This window comes from Eumetopias jubatus, unplaced genomic scaffold (assembly GCF_037043125.1).
Source record: "Eumetopias jubatus isolate StellerSeaLion01/CBP00866 unplaced genomic scaffold, mEumJub1_p1.0 scaffold_5, whole genome shotgun sequence".
In the NCBI taxonomy this organism is placed as follows: domain Eukaryota; kingdom Metazoa; phylum Chordata; class Mammalia; order Carnivora; family Otariidae; genus Eumetopias; species Eumetopias jubatus.
In genome coordinates, this window is record NW_028274811.1 from 113,099,419 (window position 1) to 113,116,920 (window position 17,502).

Consider the following 17,502-nt stretch of genomic DNA (forward strand, 5'->3'; position numbering starts at 1 on the left):
CTGACGCATTGTCAGAGTGTGAGTTATTATTGCAATCAATATGGGTTTCCTCTGCAGAGGTGGTCAAATGCTGCTGGAAATGTTAAGGGAGACTGACATCGCAGCCACACACCCAGGCTGCCCCCTGCAGGCGGGTTTATGTAAATCAAACCATTGGAAATGTGATAGATTCTGCCAGATTCTTTGCCTTCCCTGCAAGAACACCTCATATTCTTAAATAGGAGGCTGACAGAGCTTCCAGCTACTGTTACCCACAGGGTCTGTCAAAGGGTGGAATTTTGTGTGTATATTTTAAAAAAGTTAAATAGTGCTGCTATTTTGTCAGAAGGACAAATTACACAGGACCATTTCTCCTGGTCCAGGTGGGTAAGACCCTGTCTGTGAGTTAGACAGACAATACCTTCTTTATCCACACGAAGGCATAGGAGACTTCACTTGAGACTCCCCTGTTAAGGTTAATTTTCTCTAGGAGCAGGCATATTGGTCACGACTCCTTTGGTGGCAAGTGACAGAATCAAAACTCAAACCAGCTTAAACCAAAAAAGGAATTCATTCGCTCAGAGGTAACTGGGGAGCTGAAGGGAATGAGGCTGGCAAGCAGAGCAGTCACCGCTTTGTCTCCATCTCCTGACTCTGCCTTCCTGTGCTTAGTCTTCATCTTCAGGTGGTCCCTTTCAGCCTGTGGGGAAGAAGGTCCGGCCACTGAAGGCCTGCTGGTCTTTGTAGGTGGAGAGTCCAGGGGAGAAAGTCATTCCTCTTTTCCTGCAGTTCCAGCACTGGCCAGAGGTGGCACTGGTAGTCTGGGTAAACCACCTGATCAAGGCATGTAGGAAATGCTGAAGGGTCAAAGGCACACAGGACACCTCCCCTGCAGCCAGGTACTGAGCTTGAAGTACATGATTCCGTCCTTACCACCCTGTGAAGTAAGTGCTGTCATTCCTATTTTGCAAGCTAATTTCACATGGTATATTAGTGTGCTAGGGCTGTCCAAACAAAATCCCACGGACCAGGGCGGGGGAGGGGGTGGGGGCTTAAACAATGGAAATTTATTTTCTCACAGCCCTGGAGGCTGAAAGTCCAAGCTCAAGGTGCCAACAGAATTGGTGTCCTCTGAGGCCACCCTCCTGCTGCGTCTTCACATGGGCTTTCCTCTGTCACTTGGTGTCTCTGTGTGTCCCAGTCTCCTCTTCTCATAGGGGTACTAGGCTAATTGGAGGGCCCACCCTAATGGGGAATGCACGTCTCCTCCCCTCCCACTTCCCTCAGACAGAGCAATGCTTCCCATAGTGTGGAATTCAGACTACTGGTGGAAATGTGGTTGGATTTAGATGTTACACAGACCACCATATTGGTAGAGTTACCAATTTATTTGAATTTGTATTAAAAGCATATCTATCACTGGTCCTTATGAATCCATACTTTCCCTGATGTTGCTTTAAAATAGAAATGTCGGGGTGCCTGGGTGGCTCAGTTGGTTAAGCGACTGCCTTCGGCTCAGGTCATGATCCCGGGGTCCTGGGATCGAGTCCCGCATAGGGCTCCCTGCTCGGCCAGAGGCCTGCTTCTCCCCCTCCCACTCCCCTGCTTGTGTTCCCTCTCATGCTCTCTCTCTCTCTCTGTCAATTAAATAAGTAAATAAAATCTTTAAAAAAAATAGAAATGTCATGGAATGCCTGGGTGGCTCAGTCATTAAGCGTCTGCCTTTGGCTCAGGTCGTGATCCCAGGGTGCTGGGATCGAGCCCCTCATTGGGCTCCCTGCTCAGCGGGAAGCCTGCTTCTCCCTCTCCCACTCCCCCTGCTTGTGTTCCCTCTCTCGCTGTCTCTCTCTCTATCAAATAAATAAATAAATAAATAAATAAATAAATAAATAAAATCTTTAAAAAAAAATGTCAGGTATGAGTCAATTGAGAGAAAAATACCAGGTAAATAGCATCATGTAAATAAAGAATCTGGTGAAAATTGAGAAGGTTGTGTTTGAGTGACTGAAATTCGGGGAACACTTCTGGTCATGGGCATAGAAGTCACCTTACTTTTGACCCGATTCATCTGCACACTTGGCCCCAGTTTGAACCATGTGAGAGGGTGGGTGAGTGTGTGTGTGTGTGTGTGTGTGTGTGTGTGTGTGTGTGACTGCAGGCCTTTGGTTTCTCTTGCCTATGCTCCTGTACCAGTCATTTTGGACCAGACCGGGTGAAGAGGCAAGGGGATCCTGGGTGGTAACGAGAAGCTGGCCCTTGTCTTCATAGCTTCGGAATTTTATTTATTGAGGGTCTCCCTCCAGGGCTCTTGAGTGGCTTGACCACAGCTCATGGCTGTGTATATAAGTAGGTGTTTATCATTGTGTAGGCAAGATTTTTAATTTTTTTTTTAAAGATTTTATTTATTTGAGAGAGAATGAGAGATAGCACGAAAGGGAAGAGGGTCAGAGGGAGAAGCAGACTCCCTGCCGAGCAAGGAGCTCGATGCGGGACTCGATCCCGGGACTCCAGGACCATGACCTGAGCCGAAGGCCGTCGCTTAACCAACTGAGCCACCCAGGCACCCTGTGTAGGCAAGATTTTTGAGCACCTTGAAGTCGATGTGAAACGAAGCATTTAAAACTTAATTCCACGTGGGGTATTAACGGAGCTGGCATAGTTCTGTGGAGTTAATTACTATGAATTTTAGCAGTGCTTTCCCCTCCTTGAATTTCAAGCCCTCCTCCATGTTGGGCTCTTCGGCAGCCAGCTGCGGCTGCTGACACCTTCCACAGCTTGTTCCCCGTTTCTGCTCCAGGGGCCTGGTGTGAGGGACGGGCCCCAGTGCAGGCGAGCTGGCGGCTTGTCCTGCTCTGCTCAGATGCTCCGTGGGCCTGTTTCTGTGGCTGCAAAATGTGGCCATTGTATTGACTTTAAGCTCTCACGTTCTGTGATTTCTGTGCTCCCTCCCCCTTATATTCTGCTTTATTAGCGTAAGGTTGCCCCCCAGTGTTCAGAAAGGTCATGTGCACGGAGAAAAGTTCCCTTCTTGAACTTCGGCAAGGCTGGTGTGGTGGTGTTTGTCCGTAAAAGGAAGACGGTTTAGAGCAGCACTTCCCTAACCTCACTATGTGTGTGAATCACCCGCAGTCTTCTTAAAATACAGATGTGGATTGAGTTGGCCAGGGGTGCGGCATGGAATGCGGCATATCTCACAAGCTCCCAAGGTGACTCCAATGCTGCTGGCTGGGGACCACACTCCAAGGAACAAGGCCCAGAGCGATTTTCCCTGCTTCTAGTAGGTTAGCAACCACAGTGCAATCCAGACAATATCCACAAAGCCTGAATGAATGAGAGGCATTCAGTCTCCCTGCATGTTCTGGACCCTGCCTGCCTTTCTCCTTCTCTTTCTTTTTAAAGTAGGCTCCATGCCCAGTGTGGAGTCCAATGCGGGGCTTGCACTCATGACCCTGAGATCAAGATCAAGACCTGAGCTGAGATCAAGAGTTGGATGCTTAACCAACTGAGCCACCCAGGCACCCCCCACCCCTTCTAATCTCATTCTCCCCTTCACTCACTCTTCTCTGTCTTCACTGGAACATTCAGTTCCCCAAATACACTGAACTCTCACCAACCACAGTGCCTTTGCACATGCTGTCTCTATGCTTAGAGAGCTCCTGCCCCTACTTTTCCTTTGCATACTTCGTTTTCATCCTTCAGCGAGTATGTGAAGCAAGCTCCTTTCTGCTCCTCTCTGTGGTACTCCATCTGTTGTCTGTGCAGCCGTTATCTTTGTGTGTCATCTCTTTTCCTGTTACTTACTTACAGTCTGTTCCCTCCTCTAGACCAGAGCTACATAAGAGCTCACACTGCCGTACTCACTGTTGAATCTTCAGTGCTCCTGCCTCCCCCTAGATGCTCAGTAAGTATTTCCTGGGTGTGTGTGTGTAGGCAGGGAGCAAAGGAGCATTCTTTAGTGTCCTTTTGCACATTTGAGCCACCTGTCTGGAGGGGCCATGGTGGGGATGATTCTTAGAAGAATCATCTGATGAGAGGTCAGGAAAGGAGATACTTTTAAGCCACATTTCATCTTCAGAGATGTCAGAAGTGAGATAAGTGTTTATCTTAGGATACAAATAGGAAATACAGTAGAAAGAGAGTAAGTCTAACATATCTTAGAGTTATGTCAAATTAGTTTATGAAACGTTGGATTAAACAAAGGACAGGCCTTTGTGGGATTTTGGCAGTGTACACTGTGGGTCTCTAAGGGGAGGGACAGTGACTGTGGCAGGGACACTGTGATTCACTTATCCAGAGGCCCTTCCTTGTCTGCCTGTCTCTTTTCTTTCCCAGCACAGCACTTGCCACCCACTATCGAGGCTCAAAATGCCAAATACTCAACTTCCCAGCCTTCTGTGCAGCAAGGGCATGAACCTATTCCCTAGTTCTGCCAGTGGGACCTGAGAAGTCTACTGAGGACTTCTGGGATAGTTTTCTGATCAAAAGAGACACATAAAGGGAAATTTCTTTCCTGTTTTTTGATGTGGTGGTGTGAAGACACGATGCCTGGAGCCACAGCAGCCTTTTGTAAACATGAGGAGTCACATCTCAGGACAAAAGCCACTGTATTGAGGATGGTGGAGTGGAGAGATGTAGAGAACCTGGGCCCCTGATGGCATCATCAAAGTGTTGAATTGATTAGCCCTGCACTTGGATTTCCAGTTGTGCAGGACAATATGGACTTTCATTGTTTAAGTCACTTTTAAGAAGGCGCTCCTTACTTGCAGCTGAAAGCATCCTGACTGCTAAGAGGGTCTAAGCTGGTGTCTCTAAGCCCAAACAGGCTGGACTTGGCTTCTGGCTCCATCACCGTAATTATAAGTCCTCTTGAAAGCTGTTTTCTCATCTGTGAGTTATAAATAATTATTCTTATCTCCTCCCTCTTGGGTTGTTACAGAGGCTGACGTGACATGATGGGTGTAAAGTCTTCAGTATAGACCTCGGTACACTGTCAGTACTCAATAATGAAAACTATTATTATTATTGTTAGTTTTTGGATCATGGAACCATAGCTGTTGGAATATCCTCCACCATCTTGCAGAACCCCATTCTGCAGGACACAATCTGGGTGATGCTTACCTTGTCACATTTTCTTAATTTACAGAAGGAGAAACTGAGGCCAAGAGAGAGCTGCTCTCTAGACTCTTTTATTTTGGAAAATGTGCACAGTTCAGCCTCTTCCCATATCACACATTTCCACTCATACCAGAAACAACAGAAGGACACGGGTCTGGGTTGAAATTATGTGCTTTTATGGGAAACAAAAATACCCAACAACAATAACAAAAGCCCTTCATCTTGCCAAGTTCTCAACCAGTGAAAATGAGGCAGTTTCGATGATTGCGTCTGGCTGGGGACATTTCTAAGGGGTCAGGACAGTTGAAAGACACTGGCCAAAAAGAGAGTTGCAGAGAGGGTTGATGTTTTAAATGAGAGTATGTTAGACCTCCTTCTGGCCTCTCATCCTATCACCCTTTCAAGTTACAGTCTCCTTTCAGTTTACAAAGATCCTTCCTGAACTTTGCTCAAATGCAAGCTCTTCCAGAAAGTGTTCCTTGGTCTGCACCAACTTGCATCTGCTTTCTCAGTAATTTCACAAACACGTTCTCATGCCATCTCCCATCACTTCCTGCCTTGCATCCATCATGTGTGAGTCCATGCCTGACGACACCCAGGGTTAGCAGGCATGCCCCCCAGCCCAGATCCTGTGTTGATCATCTCAGTGTCCCCATCTCCCTCCCCCATTCAGTGCTCAGGATACAGCAGGTGCTCAGCTTCAGCAGGTGCTCAGTGAGGGTTTGCTGGATTGGAGTCAGTTCCCTATTTGCCACGTCACATCACCAGCCTCTCGAGAGTCCTAATGGTTATTTCCATATTTCCACTTCTTCACCTTCCCTCTATGACCTCAAAATGATCTACATCAAGGCATCTCCAAGAAGGAACAGACCCCACCAAACATCACCAACTGGGGGGGTCAAAGGTTTGGGGAAGGGAGGAGAGAAGTTAACATCAAGCTTTCGTCCCTGTTCAAGAAGGCAAGAGGGCAGGAAAGCAGCCACCGGGGAAATCCAGGGTGATCATGAGCAGTGCTGGCCACTGCTTCATTTTGGAATTCCATAAGCAGCCATTCTTCCAAAGGTTTCCCCTATGAAACACGGCCAACTTTGAAGTGGGAGCTGATGACTGGTGGGGGACTGGTTCAGTTGCCCTTCTAGCCCAGGGACCATCGGGCCTAGACCGGGAAGCTTTCTTTGGGACGTGGCCTGTATTATGTTTAGAGGGGTGTTAGAGGTTGTCTGTCTAGTTGTTCTGTTGGAGCTATGATGGGAACGTTAGCCCTGTGGTGTGTTGAGTTGTCAGGCACATAGATCGTAGTAAGGCTGAAGAATACGGGCTGTAATAATGGGCCTCTCCTCCAAAGTGGGGGGGAAGGGTCAGGAGGTGCTGGGAGCAGTGAGGGCGAGCGGAGGGTCGCAAGAGGTCCTGCAGCTCCAGTTCTAACAGGTGCCCTGCTCTGGCCCCTGCTGCCAGCTCCCGTGCCTTCCCTTGTCTCCACGTCGGGGCCAGGCAAAGGGGCCAGCTGGAAGTGGTGGAGGGAAGGGAAGTGCCTTGTCTTCTCCTACCATGAAACTTGGACAAGGGAGAGGTTAGGATCCAGGGCAGAAGGAAGAGGACTGAGGAGCTTCAGAGAGGCCAAGGCCCTAGCCACTTCTGTTTGCTGCTGTCTTGAGTAGATCCGAGGCCTCCACGGCGAAGTGCATCACCCCTAGAGAGCACCGAACTCCTAACTGGGGGAGATGAGAAATTTCTTCACGGGCTCTCAAAGGTGCTCAGTGACTTTGGGAGATCACTGTGGATCCTCCCATGTGAGGGCCCCTCTGGGGCCAGTAAGGTGTGAAAACTGCATGGTCAGCATCTACCCTGGTGACTGGGGAAAGAGCCGAGAAGCAGAGAGAAGAGAGACTTCTTCAGGCACCTCCTTTAGGAAAGAGAGTTGGACCTTGGGGGACTCAGGTTAGGACAGATGTTTCAGTATAAAAAGGATCCCCAGTAAAAGGATGGGAGTCTCCTCAAATCCCTTCCCAAACCCTAGAGCACTTAGAAAAGAGAAAGTAAGGAGCATAAAAATATCTCGATGACGTGGGCTTGCCTGACAGTACAGAAAAGCAAGTCTCATGGCAGGCAGTGTGTCCCATTACACAAGAGAAGATTATACCGAGCTTCAGTATAGAGATTTTACATATATCTTTATATAAATGCATATATATTTATAGAGCCTCTGCCTAGAACAGCCGGGCTTGCTTCTTCAGTTCATTCCTCTTCCAGAGGGCCAGCCGGTCAAACTCGGAGATGGTCATGCCGAAGACCTGGTAGAACTCCTCCTGGGACAGGTGGCGCTGAAAAGAGGTGGGAGGGGACAGAGAGGGAACAGCCTGAGGATGACAGGTGGAGGCTGGGGGCAGGTGTGGGCAGAAGCGGACCCTGTGTGTTTCCTCTGGGTGTGCCGTGCCTGGCACAGCATCTGACCCGCGGAGGCGTGGGATGAGAAGTGGTGGAATGCAAGACTGTGTGCATGAATGTTTCCTGGAAGGGGCCTCCGTAGCTGGTCTGCAGAGGCCTTCCCTGCCCAAGACTCAGGTGGGGATTCGGCCTCACCCAAGTGCCTCTCTATGCCTCGTGGCCTCCCCTGTCTGCATCCTGCGCCTTGCATTCTGTGCCCCGGAGGGTGTTTGAATTAATACGATTCTTCCTAACTTTGGGAGTAAAAGGGGGGCATGGCCAAGGTTTTAGGCTGTACTTCCTCTTGTTAGTATTTTTACAAACGAGCTGGAAGGCTATTCCTCAGGCCAGTCAATGAAAAAAACTGATGTTCATATTTCTCCACCCACTGAAATGTCATTTTGTTTCTTTCTTACATGAAAACAAATATGCCATATAATGAAACAGGGTTCTGCATTCCTTGACAGGTTTTCTCCCTCCTTTCTGCCTGCCCTCCCTCCTGCCCTTCCAAACAGCCCAGGAAGTTGATACATTGTCAAAAGCTTTCAGAGTTAGAAATATATGGCACCTGAAATGTGGCAAAATGTTAACAATTTGTGCATTTAGGTGAATGGTAGAAGGAGGTTCATTTTACTCATCTTGCAACTTTTCTGGAGGTCTGAAATTTTTCAAAATAAAAATTTAAATTATGTTTGAAAGGAGATATATAGGGTATATATCCTCCCTGAAAACCTCCTGGAATCACTGAGATGACCTGTTGGTAGCAATCATGGTAGCCCACTGAATGTTGAAGGAGATTCACTGAGAATTACGTATACAGCCACACGGTAATTAGCCCATTCTCTGGCCTACGTGAACTGATATTTTGGCCACATTTCCGGATCTTGAGGCAAAGGTAACTTTGATACTTTTGATATATATCATTGGTTGCTGGTGGCTTTGAGCTGATTTTCCAATACCAGGAATTCCTTGCATTGCATTTCTGTCATGCCCATGAATATATATATGGTCGCCCCCATTTTCTCACTTAATCCTTCCAACCCCTCTGAAAACCAGACATTATTTCTTTCTAATTAAAAGATGAGAAAACCAGAAGTCAGAAGTCAAAGAGTTAAAATGACTAACTTGACGAAGAGGGAGGGCGGGAAGGAGGGAGGGAGGGACGGAGGGGAGCTGGGTAAGTAGCAGAGCTGAGACCAAAGGCCAGGCCTTCTGCTTGCAAACACAGTGCACTCTTGCTGCCCCCTTGGCCAATCCCATTAAACATTCATAAATAAGTCTTTCTATTATGAAAAATTTCAAAAATACTCAAAGGAGAGAAAATAGCATAATGTACACCCAGGCCCATTACCCAGATTCAATAGTTATCAAGAGTTTGTCACATTTGCTTCACCTACTGTGTTTTGCTGAAGTATTTTCAAGCACACTTTTAGACAGCGTATCGATTCCTGCCTCTCTACCACACCATCATCTCCCCCACATACTGGATATTTTCTTAGGTAACCATGAGGGCATGAGCAAACCTAAAAACAATTGACAATAATTGTTGCCCATAATAAAATTCTCCCAATTGTCTCAAAACATCTTTTTACAGTTTGGCTGTTTGAATAAGGCTTCAAACAGCATCCACATATCACAGTTGGTTGTTGTACCCCTTCAGTGTCTCCAGGCCAGACAGTGCCTTCTTTGGTCCATGCTGTGTACTTGTCAATGTTTGTCTCACTGGCACTCGAGCGAGGGCTGAGAAATGCTGTGGACACGGGGGAGTTCTCTTCTCAGCTCCTTCCACGGTAAAGACTGAGGGGGACTGTCGGTTAGTCTCATCTGTTCTTTTTTTGTTGGAGGGTGACGGTTACTATTGATTCTCTAGCCCATTTTCTCTGCTGTGCCCCAAAATCTTTTTCACGAGTTTCGATGCCAAGGAATGGCTGACTCAACTTGAGTCCAGGGTCCGCTGCAGAACACGCTGGAGTAGCCTGAGGCTCCCGGCTCCCCCTCTGTGAAGGACCAGCTGGAGCCTCCTCTCTCTTGCGAGTTCTCAGAGCCCCTAATGCCGGCCTTTTCCCTATGACGCTCTCCACAGGCTTGAAAGCATAAAGATGAAGTGCACGGGCTTTCGAGCCAGGCAGACATAGGTGTGTGACCTTGGACAAGTTACTTCAGTCCACTGAGCCTCGATTTCCTCTTCTGGAAAGTGGGAGCTTGCTAGCACCTACCTCCTGGATATAGTGAGGGTGAATGCGACCGCGCAGGTCGTGGACAGCGGCCCGCACGAGGGAAGCACTCAGCTGCGGGTCCCCCTTCACTCCTGCAACGATCTCTTCACGTGTCTGTCTTGTGGGGGAGTCTGGTCCTCATGCCCTTTGATTTCATTTCCTCCTCATCCTCTTCCCTGTGCTCATGTGGCGCAGCCACGCTCACCACTTGCTGTCCTCGCCTGGGTTGGGGCCTTTGCCGTGGCTCTTCCCTCTGCCTGGGATGCTCTTCCTCCTTGTATAAGCATGGCTAACTCCCTCTCCTATTTTGAGTCTTTGTTCGCATGTCAGGTACTCAGATCTGCTCTGACCACCTGGTTTAACCCTGCCGCTTACCTCTCCCTCCAACCCCCAATTCTCTGCTCTCCTTTAACTTCTTCCCTCAGCCCTATTCGTTTCCCATGTTCTAGATCATTTATTTATTACTTGTGATATTTGGGGCCTGTCTCCTCAAGTGAGAATGCCAGCTCCAAGGGGGCAGGGGTCCCCATTTTGTTCACTGATATAGTGCAAGCACCTAGAACAGGACCTAGTCTATATAACAGACTTCCAATACATATCTTTTGGGTGAATGACAATCTACACTCTGAGCTCCTTGAGGAGCTCTTCAGTCCTCCCCTTGAACTGGTGCAGGGGGTTGGGCAATGTTTGTAGCCCTGCGCTCTGGGCTCAGGCTCCATGGTAGACATCCCTGGGAGACTCTGAAAAATACCAGTGCCTGAGCTCCTTCCCCAGATCGCGATTTAATTGGTCTAGGCTGGCGTGTAGTATCAGTATTTTTAAGAAGCTTCTGATTCTTAGGGCAGGTTACGCTTCCCTAGTGGGAGCTTCTGGGTGTCCTGGAGGATGTAAAAGGGCAATCGGTCCTCCGGGATGAACTAGGTTTCCATCCCTTCACGCTGGCTCCACTGAGCTGCCCTGGGAGCTGTCCCCTTCAGCACCGGCAGCTACTCGCTGCTGGACCGTAAAGGAGGCCCTTGTTATAAATGTGGGGATAATCACCCGCTTGCTGGGCTGCTAGCCCAGCCTGCTAGAGCTGGAGGGACTCACAGAGCTTCCTGGCTTGCTCACATTCCCCTCTCTCTGCCCCAACCCTTTATTCTGGGCAAATTCCCAGCAGCCAGGTGAATGGTGGTTGATATGCTCATCCCAAGGGGTGCTGAGCCTCCTCTCTTAGAAACCTGCATTCGATTCGACATTTTCCAGTACTTCCCCTGGTCCAGGCCTCATGGTAGAGGACTGACCATTTTTGTCAGACAGAGGAAATGGATAGCTGGGTGCTCTGATACAAAGGAAGGGGGAGAGGTGTTTGATCTGCAGTCTGGACACAGGGTTGGGAGAGGCTGGAGGAGGGGTGAGGGACACATCCTGGGGAGGTCTGGGGGGCCCTGGGACACACAAGCATCACTACAGGGAGGCCCTAAGGTGTGAGGAGGCTGGCGAGATGGGAAGGGCATTCTAAGAAAGGGAGAGGCAGGGAGAAGCACCATAGAAAGGGCAGAGTGTGCTCCAGGATCGGGGCCCAGGGACTGGAACTCCAGGCCAAATGGAGTGGACCGCTGCAAAGCCCGATGCTGTGCTCAGCCCTGCCTCTGCTTTATTGATGCTGTCCCACTCATCATGAAGCTCTCTTTCCCCTCTCCACCCATCCAAACCTGCTCCTTCGATGTCTATGCATCCAGGACACCACCAGACTCTGTGCCAAGGCCTCTGTGGGTAGTGCCTCACTTACTTCCATTGGCACCTTGAAGGAAACACAATTGCCCCACGCCAAAGGGGAAAAAACTAAGGTTTGGAGAGGTTGTTCCTTGGCCAAGATGGCTGTCTAGGGACGGCAGGACCAGGGCTGGACCTGGAGTCTGATGTGAGACCACTTTATGCTTTTACCTTCTACACAGCGCTGACTCCCCCACGCTCCCCACGAGGAGCACCAGTTTTCTGTACCATCCCGCAGAAAACCGGTGCTGTGTTTCTGCTTATCAACCAGACTGCAGGCCCCTGCCGGCAGGGACCAAATCCAGCTCTTGTCTTAAGTCTACAAAAGCATCAGGTGGGGACACGCCATAGCCGTGCACCACAGATGCTAATTGAACTGAGAAGGCAGCACAACAATGTTTAGTCTTAGGCTAAAGATACCAGGTTGGCGTCTCCGTTTTTTCCACAAGGATGTGACCTTAAAGCTCTTCATTCTGCCTGCCCTCCCGAGCTGGGTTACATCAGGCAACTTCTGGAACCCTCTTCAAACCCAAAGGCTCCTGCTCAGTTTTCTAGACTCACCTCTAAACGTGTCCGGTCCACATCCTTGGGCAGCCGATTTCTTCCTCTTGTGGTCACCAGCAGCAGCTCATAAGGGTAGATCTGGGGAGAGAGGACGGGGTGGGGCTGGGGCACGAGGCTGGCTGAAGGTGGTGAGCTTATCCCTCCAGCCACATTTTTGTGTCTGGGCACCTCCTCTCCCCAGACAGGGCCAGAGATGAAAGTCTGGAGGAAGGGCTGCGTCTGTTCTCCTTGGGGGTGCCTGGAGGCCTCAAGGTACCTTCTCCCCAAAGGCAAAACCCGAGTCCCCTAATACTGCTAGGAATGAGCTTGGTGGCATTTGACATTAATGTGGCATAAGGCTTCCTAATTGTAAATGTCTAATGTCTGGTGATTGGCAAGCCTCCAGAAAGTCTCTGAGTCCCACAGGGAATTGTCTGATTTTAGTGGGCAAGAGACATAGGGCAGAATTCAGGGAAAGGAGGCCAAGAAGGGACTGGAAATGCTGGTCTGAAGAGGACCCTTGAGGTTATTTATTTGATGGTCCCTTTCCTGTGTAGATAGTGCTGTCATCTTCCTGCTGGGTCCCAGTGGAGCAGCATCCGGGGTCTCAGAGACCCCCAGAGTCTCTGTGTCTCCTTTACCTTGTACTCTGTGGAGAGACAAGAGAGACACACAAAATGGAAATACATTGGTTTTTGCTTTGCATCACTACACTAGACACTAGTCTTAGAGACTCTGTCCTTGTCGAATTCACCCCGAATCAAGGCTGGTACAAGCACAATGGATAGCTGGAGATACGGGTTGGGCTGATCCAAAGATAGGGTTTTAGACGAAAAATGACTTTTGTGATAATTAGAATAGTAATAAGAATCTGAGATTGTGAAGCACTTGGGCAAGATCCTCCATCCTCCAGAGGAATCCCCCAGTGTTTTGATGCAGGCTTGTCCTCCTGCCTGAGCCGGCTTATACAAGCTGGGGGAGGCAAGCAGGAGAGCATCACTGGCAGAGAGCATGAAGCTCATGGAACGTGGGCTGGGAACAATGTGCATTTGGCTCTGAGTGTTTCCCTCCACCCGGGGCTGGCAGGCGACTCTAGCTCAGCAGTACGACCCTGCAATGGCTCTGGGAACCCAGATGAGACAGATGGCCTGGAGATCACCCAAGGCCAGGGACTTGAGAGGGTGAGGGAAGAGGAGGGGAAAAGGGAGGGAATGGGAAGTGAAAGGGAGTGTGGGAACTCGGGGTTTGGACAGAGCCCAGCGTGGGGCCAGAATCTGTAGTGATCGTTGGTGGAAGGTCAAGCCACAGTTATCAGCAGTGCATCCAAAGCTGCTGCGAGTCCCAGGGGAGGCTGGTACTCACCTCGCATGCCCCAGTTGACGGCGTTCATGCTGTCATAGTGGAAGAGGTCTGCGCTGGGTGTCTGCAGGGGAGACAGAACCAGGGCTGGCCTGAGCAAGCTCACTGCTGCCTCCCTGAAGCATTCCCCCACCTCCCGAAAATGGCCTGGGGTGGACGGGACACGGCTCTTCCAGAGAAGCCTCGGTCTCAAGTCAGGGTGACCTAACTCGCAGCCACATCCCTGGTGCCTGGCGGTGGCACGCAGTAGGCACTCGATAAATATTCATTTCTTGGTGAACTACATTTCATGCTTTCTTTTGCTGCTCTAATACCACTTTTCCTATGAAATCTGCCCTGGCAGCTCTATTTAAAATTGCAAGGGGCGCCCGGGTGGCTCAGTCGGTTGAGCGGCTGCCTTCGGCTCAGGTCATGATCCCGGAGTCCCGGGATAGAGCCACACGGCAAGCTCCCTGCTCAGCGGGGAGTCTGCTTCTCCCTCTCCCTCTGCCCCTCCTCCCTGCTCATGCTCGCTCTCTTTCTCACTCCAATAAATAAATAAAATCTTTTTTTTAAAAAAAGATTTTATTTATTTGAGAGAGAGAGAATGAGAGCGAGCACGAGAGGGAAGAGGTCAGAGGGAGCAGCAGACTCCCCGCCGAGCAGGGAGCCCGATGCGGGACTCCGGGATCATGGCCTGAGCTGAAGGCAGCCGCTTAATCGACTAAGCCACCCGGGCGCCCAAGAAATAAAATCTTTAAAAAAAATAAATAAAATTGCAAGTTGCCCCCTCCCCAAACTGCTAATCCCCCCTTACCCTGCTCCACATTTTCCTTCCCCCCCTCCCCCGGCACGTTATTACCTTCTACATTCTCTGTAGTGTGACTTGCATACTATTTACTACTTGCTTTCTGTTTCTCTCTGCAAGAATAGAAGCTCCAAGGGGCAGGGCTCACTGATGTATTCCAAGTACCCGGCGTATATGAAAGCTTTCAATAAATATCTGTTGCATGAGCAAAAGTCACGTCTAGGCTTTGAGAGTGTGGAGCTAATGCTGGAATTGCTAACATCTTGGGAGCGACGGTCCCAGCACAGCCTCTCTTACCCTGTGCAGCCCGTTCCTTCGGTAGGCAGGCAGGGAGGCAGATTTGGAGATGAGGGGGTCTGAAAAGAAACAGCCAAACAATTCCCAGGAGCCCCAAGCCAGGGGTCCCTGTCCCGGATGCTGTCTGGCTACACATGGCCAATACTGTTCCCCGACCTCGTGGGAAGTGGGAAGGGGCAGAGGCCACCAGCTCCTCCCCCTGCTCTATAGACATGCAACTGACCATCTCAGGCATGCCTCGCCCGGGCAGAACTCCAGGCCGGCCCAAAGCCCATGTGCACGGTCTTGTGGCCTCACCCTGCGCACATCTATGCTCCTGTGATGAACCCCTGTGTCCTGGCCACAGCTGCCTCTGGACAAAGGCCCTGAATTTGGATTTGAGCTCAGAGCCCAGACAGGCAGGCTCCCAGGCAGGTGGAAGAGACGCATGTTCTTTCTCTCTGGGATCTATTGGGTATGGCAACCCTGGTTCCAGGACCAAAGATGGAGGTCTATGTCTGACAAACACAATGGGGTGGGCCATTTGCGATCAGTACTGTGCTGGGACATCTCAGCTACAGGGGACCTGCAACCAACTTGGCTCTGGCTCTCACAGGACACGACAGGCTGAAGGTAGGGCAGGCAGAACCTACCGCTGTCAGCCAGGTAGTGGGACCGAGGGGCTGCAAGAGAGAAAAGCCAGAGATCAGCATTCATGGGGACAGATGGACATGGTGGAAAGTTCATGGGGACAGACAGACATGGCTCCCATTCCTGGGCTACCCTAGCTGGTGGAGAGGAGGAGCCTCCTTCACTACCTCCTTTCTCACTGGTCAGTTTCCAATTGCTGCACCTGTACGGCATCCTCTCTCCCCTGCCCAGCACCCGGTGCAAAGCAGGTACTCTCTGGTATTTGCTGCACAGATGCCATTGAACAGAAATGGACTTTGAGCAGCACCGGTGCACTGCACAGAGCCCAGAGCCAGGGGCTGAAAACAGTGCCCCTAGGTGGTCGAGCAGGGAAACAGGTTCATCAATTTAGCCTGGCTCTGCCATTAACAGATACTTAACTTCTATATGTTACTCAATCATGATTTGGTTTTCTCATAGTAAAATGGAGAAGGATAGTGTCTCCTTTATAGGGTTATTGTGAGGAATAAATGACATATAATACCATAAGGTATTAGCACAGTGTCTGACAACACACAAAACCCTCAATAAAACTGGCTTGATCATCTTTACTATCACCATCTTCAGTCTCACCTAAGGTCAAGGTGCAGTATGGTAAAGATGGAACAGCTTATGGCCTTGGAGTCCCTCTGACTTGGGCCTGATTCTGGCTCTTTCATTTACCAGCTTATTGATCTTGGGCAAGCAGTAAGCTCAGGTCTCTCATCTATAAAGTAGGTGATGAGAATCCCTCTATATTGCCAGTCTTTGTGAGGACCAAGAGTGATAATGTATTTACAAATGCCTGGCACAGAGGACTAACCATCAAGTATTGAGTTGAGACAGGATTTCCTGGTAGGACTGACTCCCACAGGGGTAAGGAAGGGAGGGAAGCATGTGTTTGTCCAGAAAGAGGGAGAAGTTTACAATAAGAGGATCTCTGGGCAGAGTGTTTGCATCAAGCTTCTGCTTGTTTACCTCCTATGATGAGGGCCTCACTACCTCAAGAGCCAGTCCCTCATATCTTCGAGCCATTCAGGCTATTACAAGACATTTTTCTTTACATTGAGCCTGACTACAAGTCACAGCTTTCAGATACCCCAAAGAAACAAGTGCCTGCTCATGGCAGAATATGGTCTTACTTAGTGTCCCATACAGCACCTTGCCAAGTCTGTATTCTAGACCCAGGCAAGGCCACAGGAGTTCAGATTCTTTGAGGGAGGTGAGAGGAAGTGCCCCCAGCCTGGCGGACTTCCAGGGTGGTGCTTACAGCCATTGAGGGACATCTCATAGCCAGCTGTGTGCAGGGCCTCCCGGCTGCTGGTGGAGCTGCGGGGTGGGGTCCAGGGATCCGCATAGGAGCTGGACCGGGCCTTCATCTCCTCCTTCAGAATCAGGCGGCCGATTCCGGTCTGGAGCTGGGCGTCGGGGAGGAGCAAGATGAAGTGGGAAGGAAGCAGAGAACGTGAAACAGAACAGGCTTGGGACAAAGGCCGGGTGGCCAGATTCCGGGGAACCGCTGTCATTTTCGCCTTTCCAGCATCCCTCCCTCCCCGCAGCCTCACAGCTTCCTTTGGGACTTCGTCTCTCTTCACAAGTGGTCCTGTGCTCTGGGGAGGGGGAGGTGGGGCTGGTGGAGGGCACCAAAAGCCGGCCTGGCCCACGGCGGGTGCGTGGAAGGCTCCAGCCGGGCCAGGGAGGGCCTTCCTTGGGACTCTGGCTGTTGTTGCTGGCACCCATCTTTTTAAAAACACGTTTTATTGTGGTGAAATTCACATCAGATACAATTAACCACTTTAAAGTAAATGCTTCAGTGGCATTTAGTACAACCACCACTTCTATCTAGTTCCAAACAGTTTTTAACCCCTCCCCCAAGAGACCCTGGACCCAGGAAGTAGTCATTCCCTCTCTCCCTCCCCTGCCAGGCCCTGGTATTCACCAGCCTGTGTCTGGCTCTGTGGATTTACCTATTCTGCACATCTCGTATAAATGGAACCATCCAATATGTGGGCTTTTGTGTCTGGCTTCTTTCCCTCAACATAATGTCTTCGAGGTTGTCCACATGGTGGCCTGTATCAGTCCTTCGTTCCTTTTTATGTCTGGGTAACATTCCACTGCATGGATGCACCGCATTTTGCTTCTCCATTTGTGAACGGATGGACATCTGGGTGATTTTCCCTTTTGGTTCTTGTGAGTAGTGCTGCTATGAAGATCACGGACGTGTGCTTGTTTGAGTCTTGGTTTTCAATTCTTCTGGGTAAATATTTCCCCAGGAGTGCAATTGCCGGGTCATAGGGTAAATCTGTGTTTAACTTTTTGAGGAACTTCCAAACTGTTTTCCCTGGTGGCCACACCATTTTCCACTCCCACCAGCAGTGC

The 17,502-nt window shown here is 50.0% G+C and overlaps 1 protein-coding gene across 1 annotated transcript in view; it reads right to left on the reverse strand.

The window, feature by feature from the left end:
• Positions 1 to 5,249: 5,249 nt before the first annotated feature.
• The window catches only part of ABLIM3 (actin binding LIM protein family member 3), a 109,132-nt gene continuing 96,879 nt past the window's right edge, over positions 5,250 to 17,502 (reverse strand). The window contains exons 15-21 of the mRNA XM_088023693.1: positions 16,394 to 16,541; positions 15,108 to 15,137; positions 14,476 to 14,534; positions 13,395 to 13,455; positions 12,674 to 12,681; positions 12,051 to 12,131; positions 5,250 to 7,415 (exon numbers count right to left, since the gene is read on the reverse strand). Coding sequence (XP_087879819.1) covers positions 7,302 to 7,415; positions 12,051 to 12,131; positions 12,674 to 12,681; positions 13,395 to 13,455; positions 14,476 to 14,534; positions 15,108 to 15,137; positions 16,394 to 16,541 — 501 coding nt within the window. The 3' untranslated portion in view covers positions 5,250 to 7,301. The remainder of the gene's footprint in view (positions 7,416 to 12,050; positions 12,132 to 12,673; positions 12,682 to 13,394; positions 13,456 to 14,475; positions 14,535 to 15,107; positions 15,138 to 16,393; positions 16,542 to 17,502) is intronic.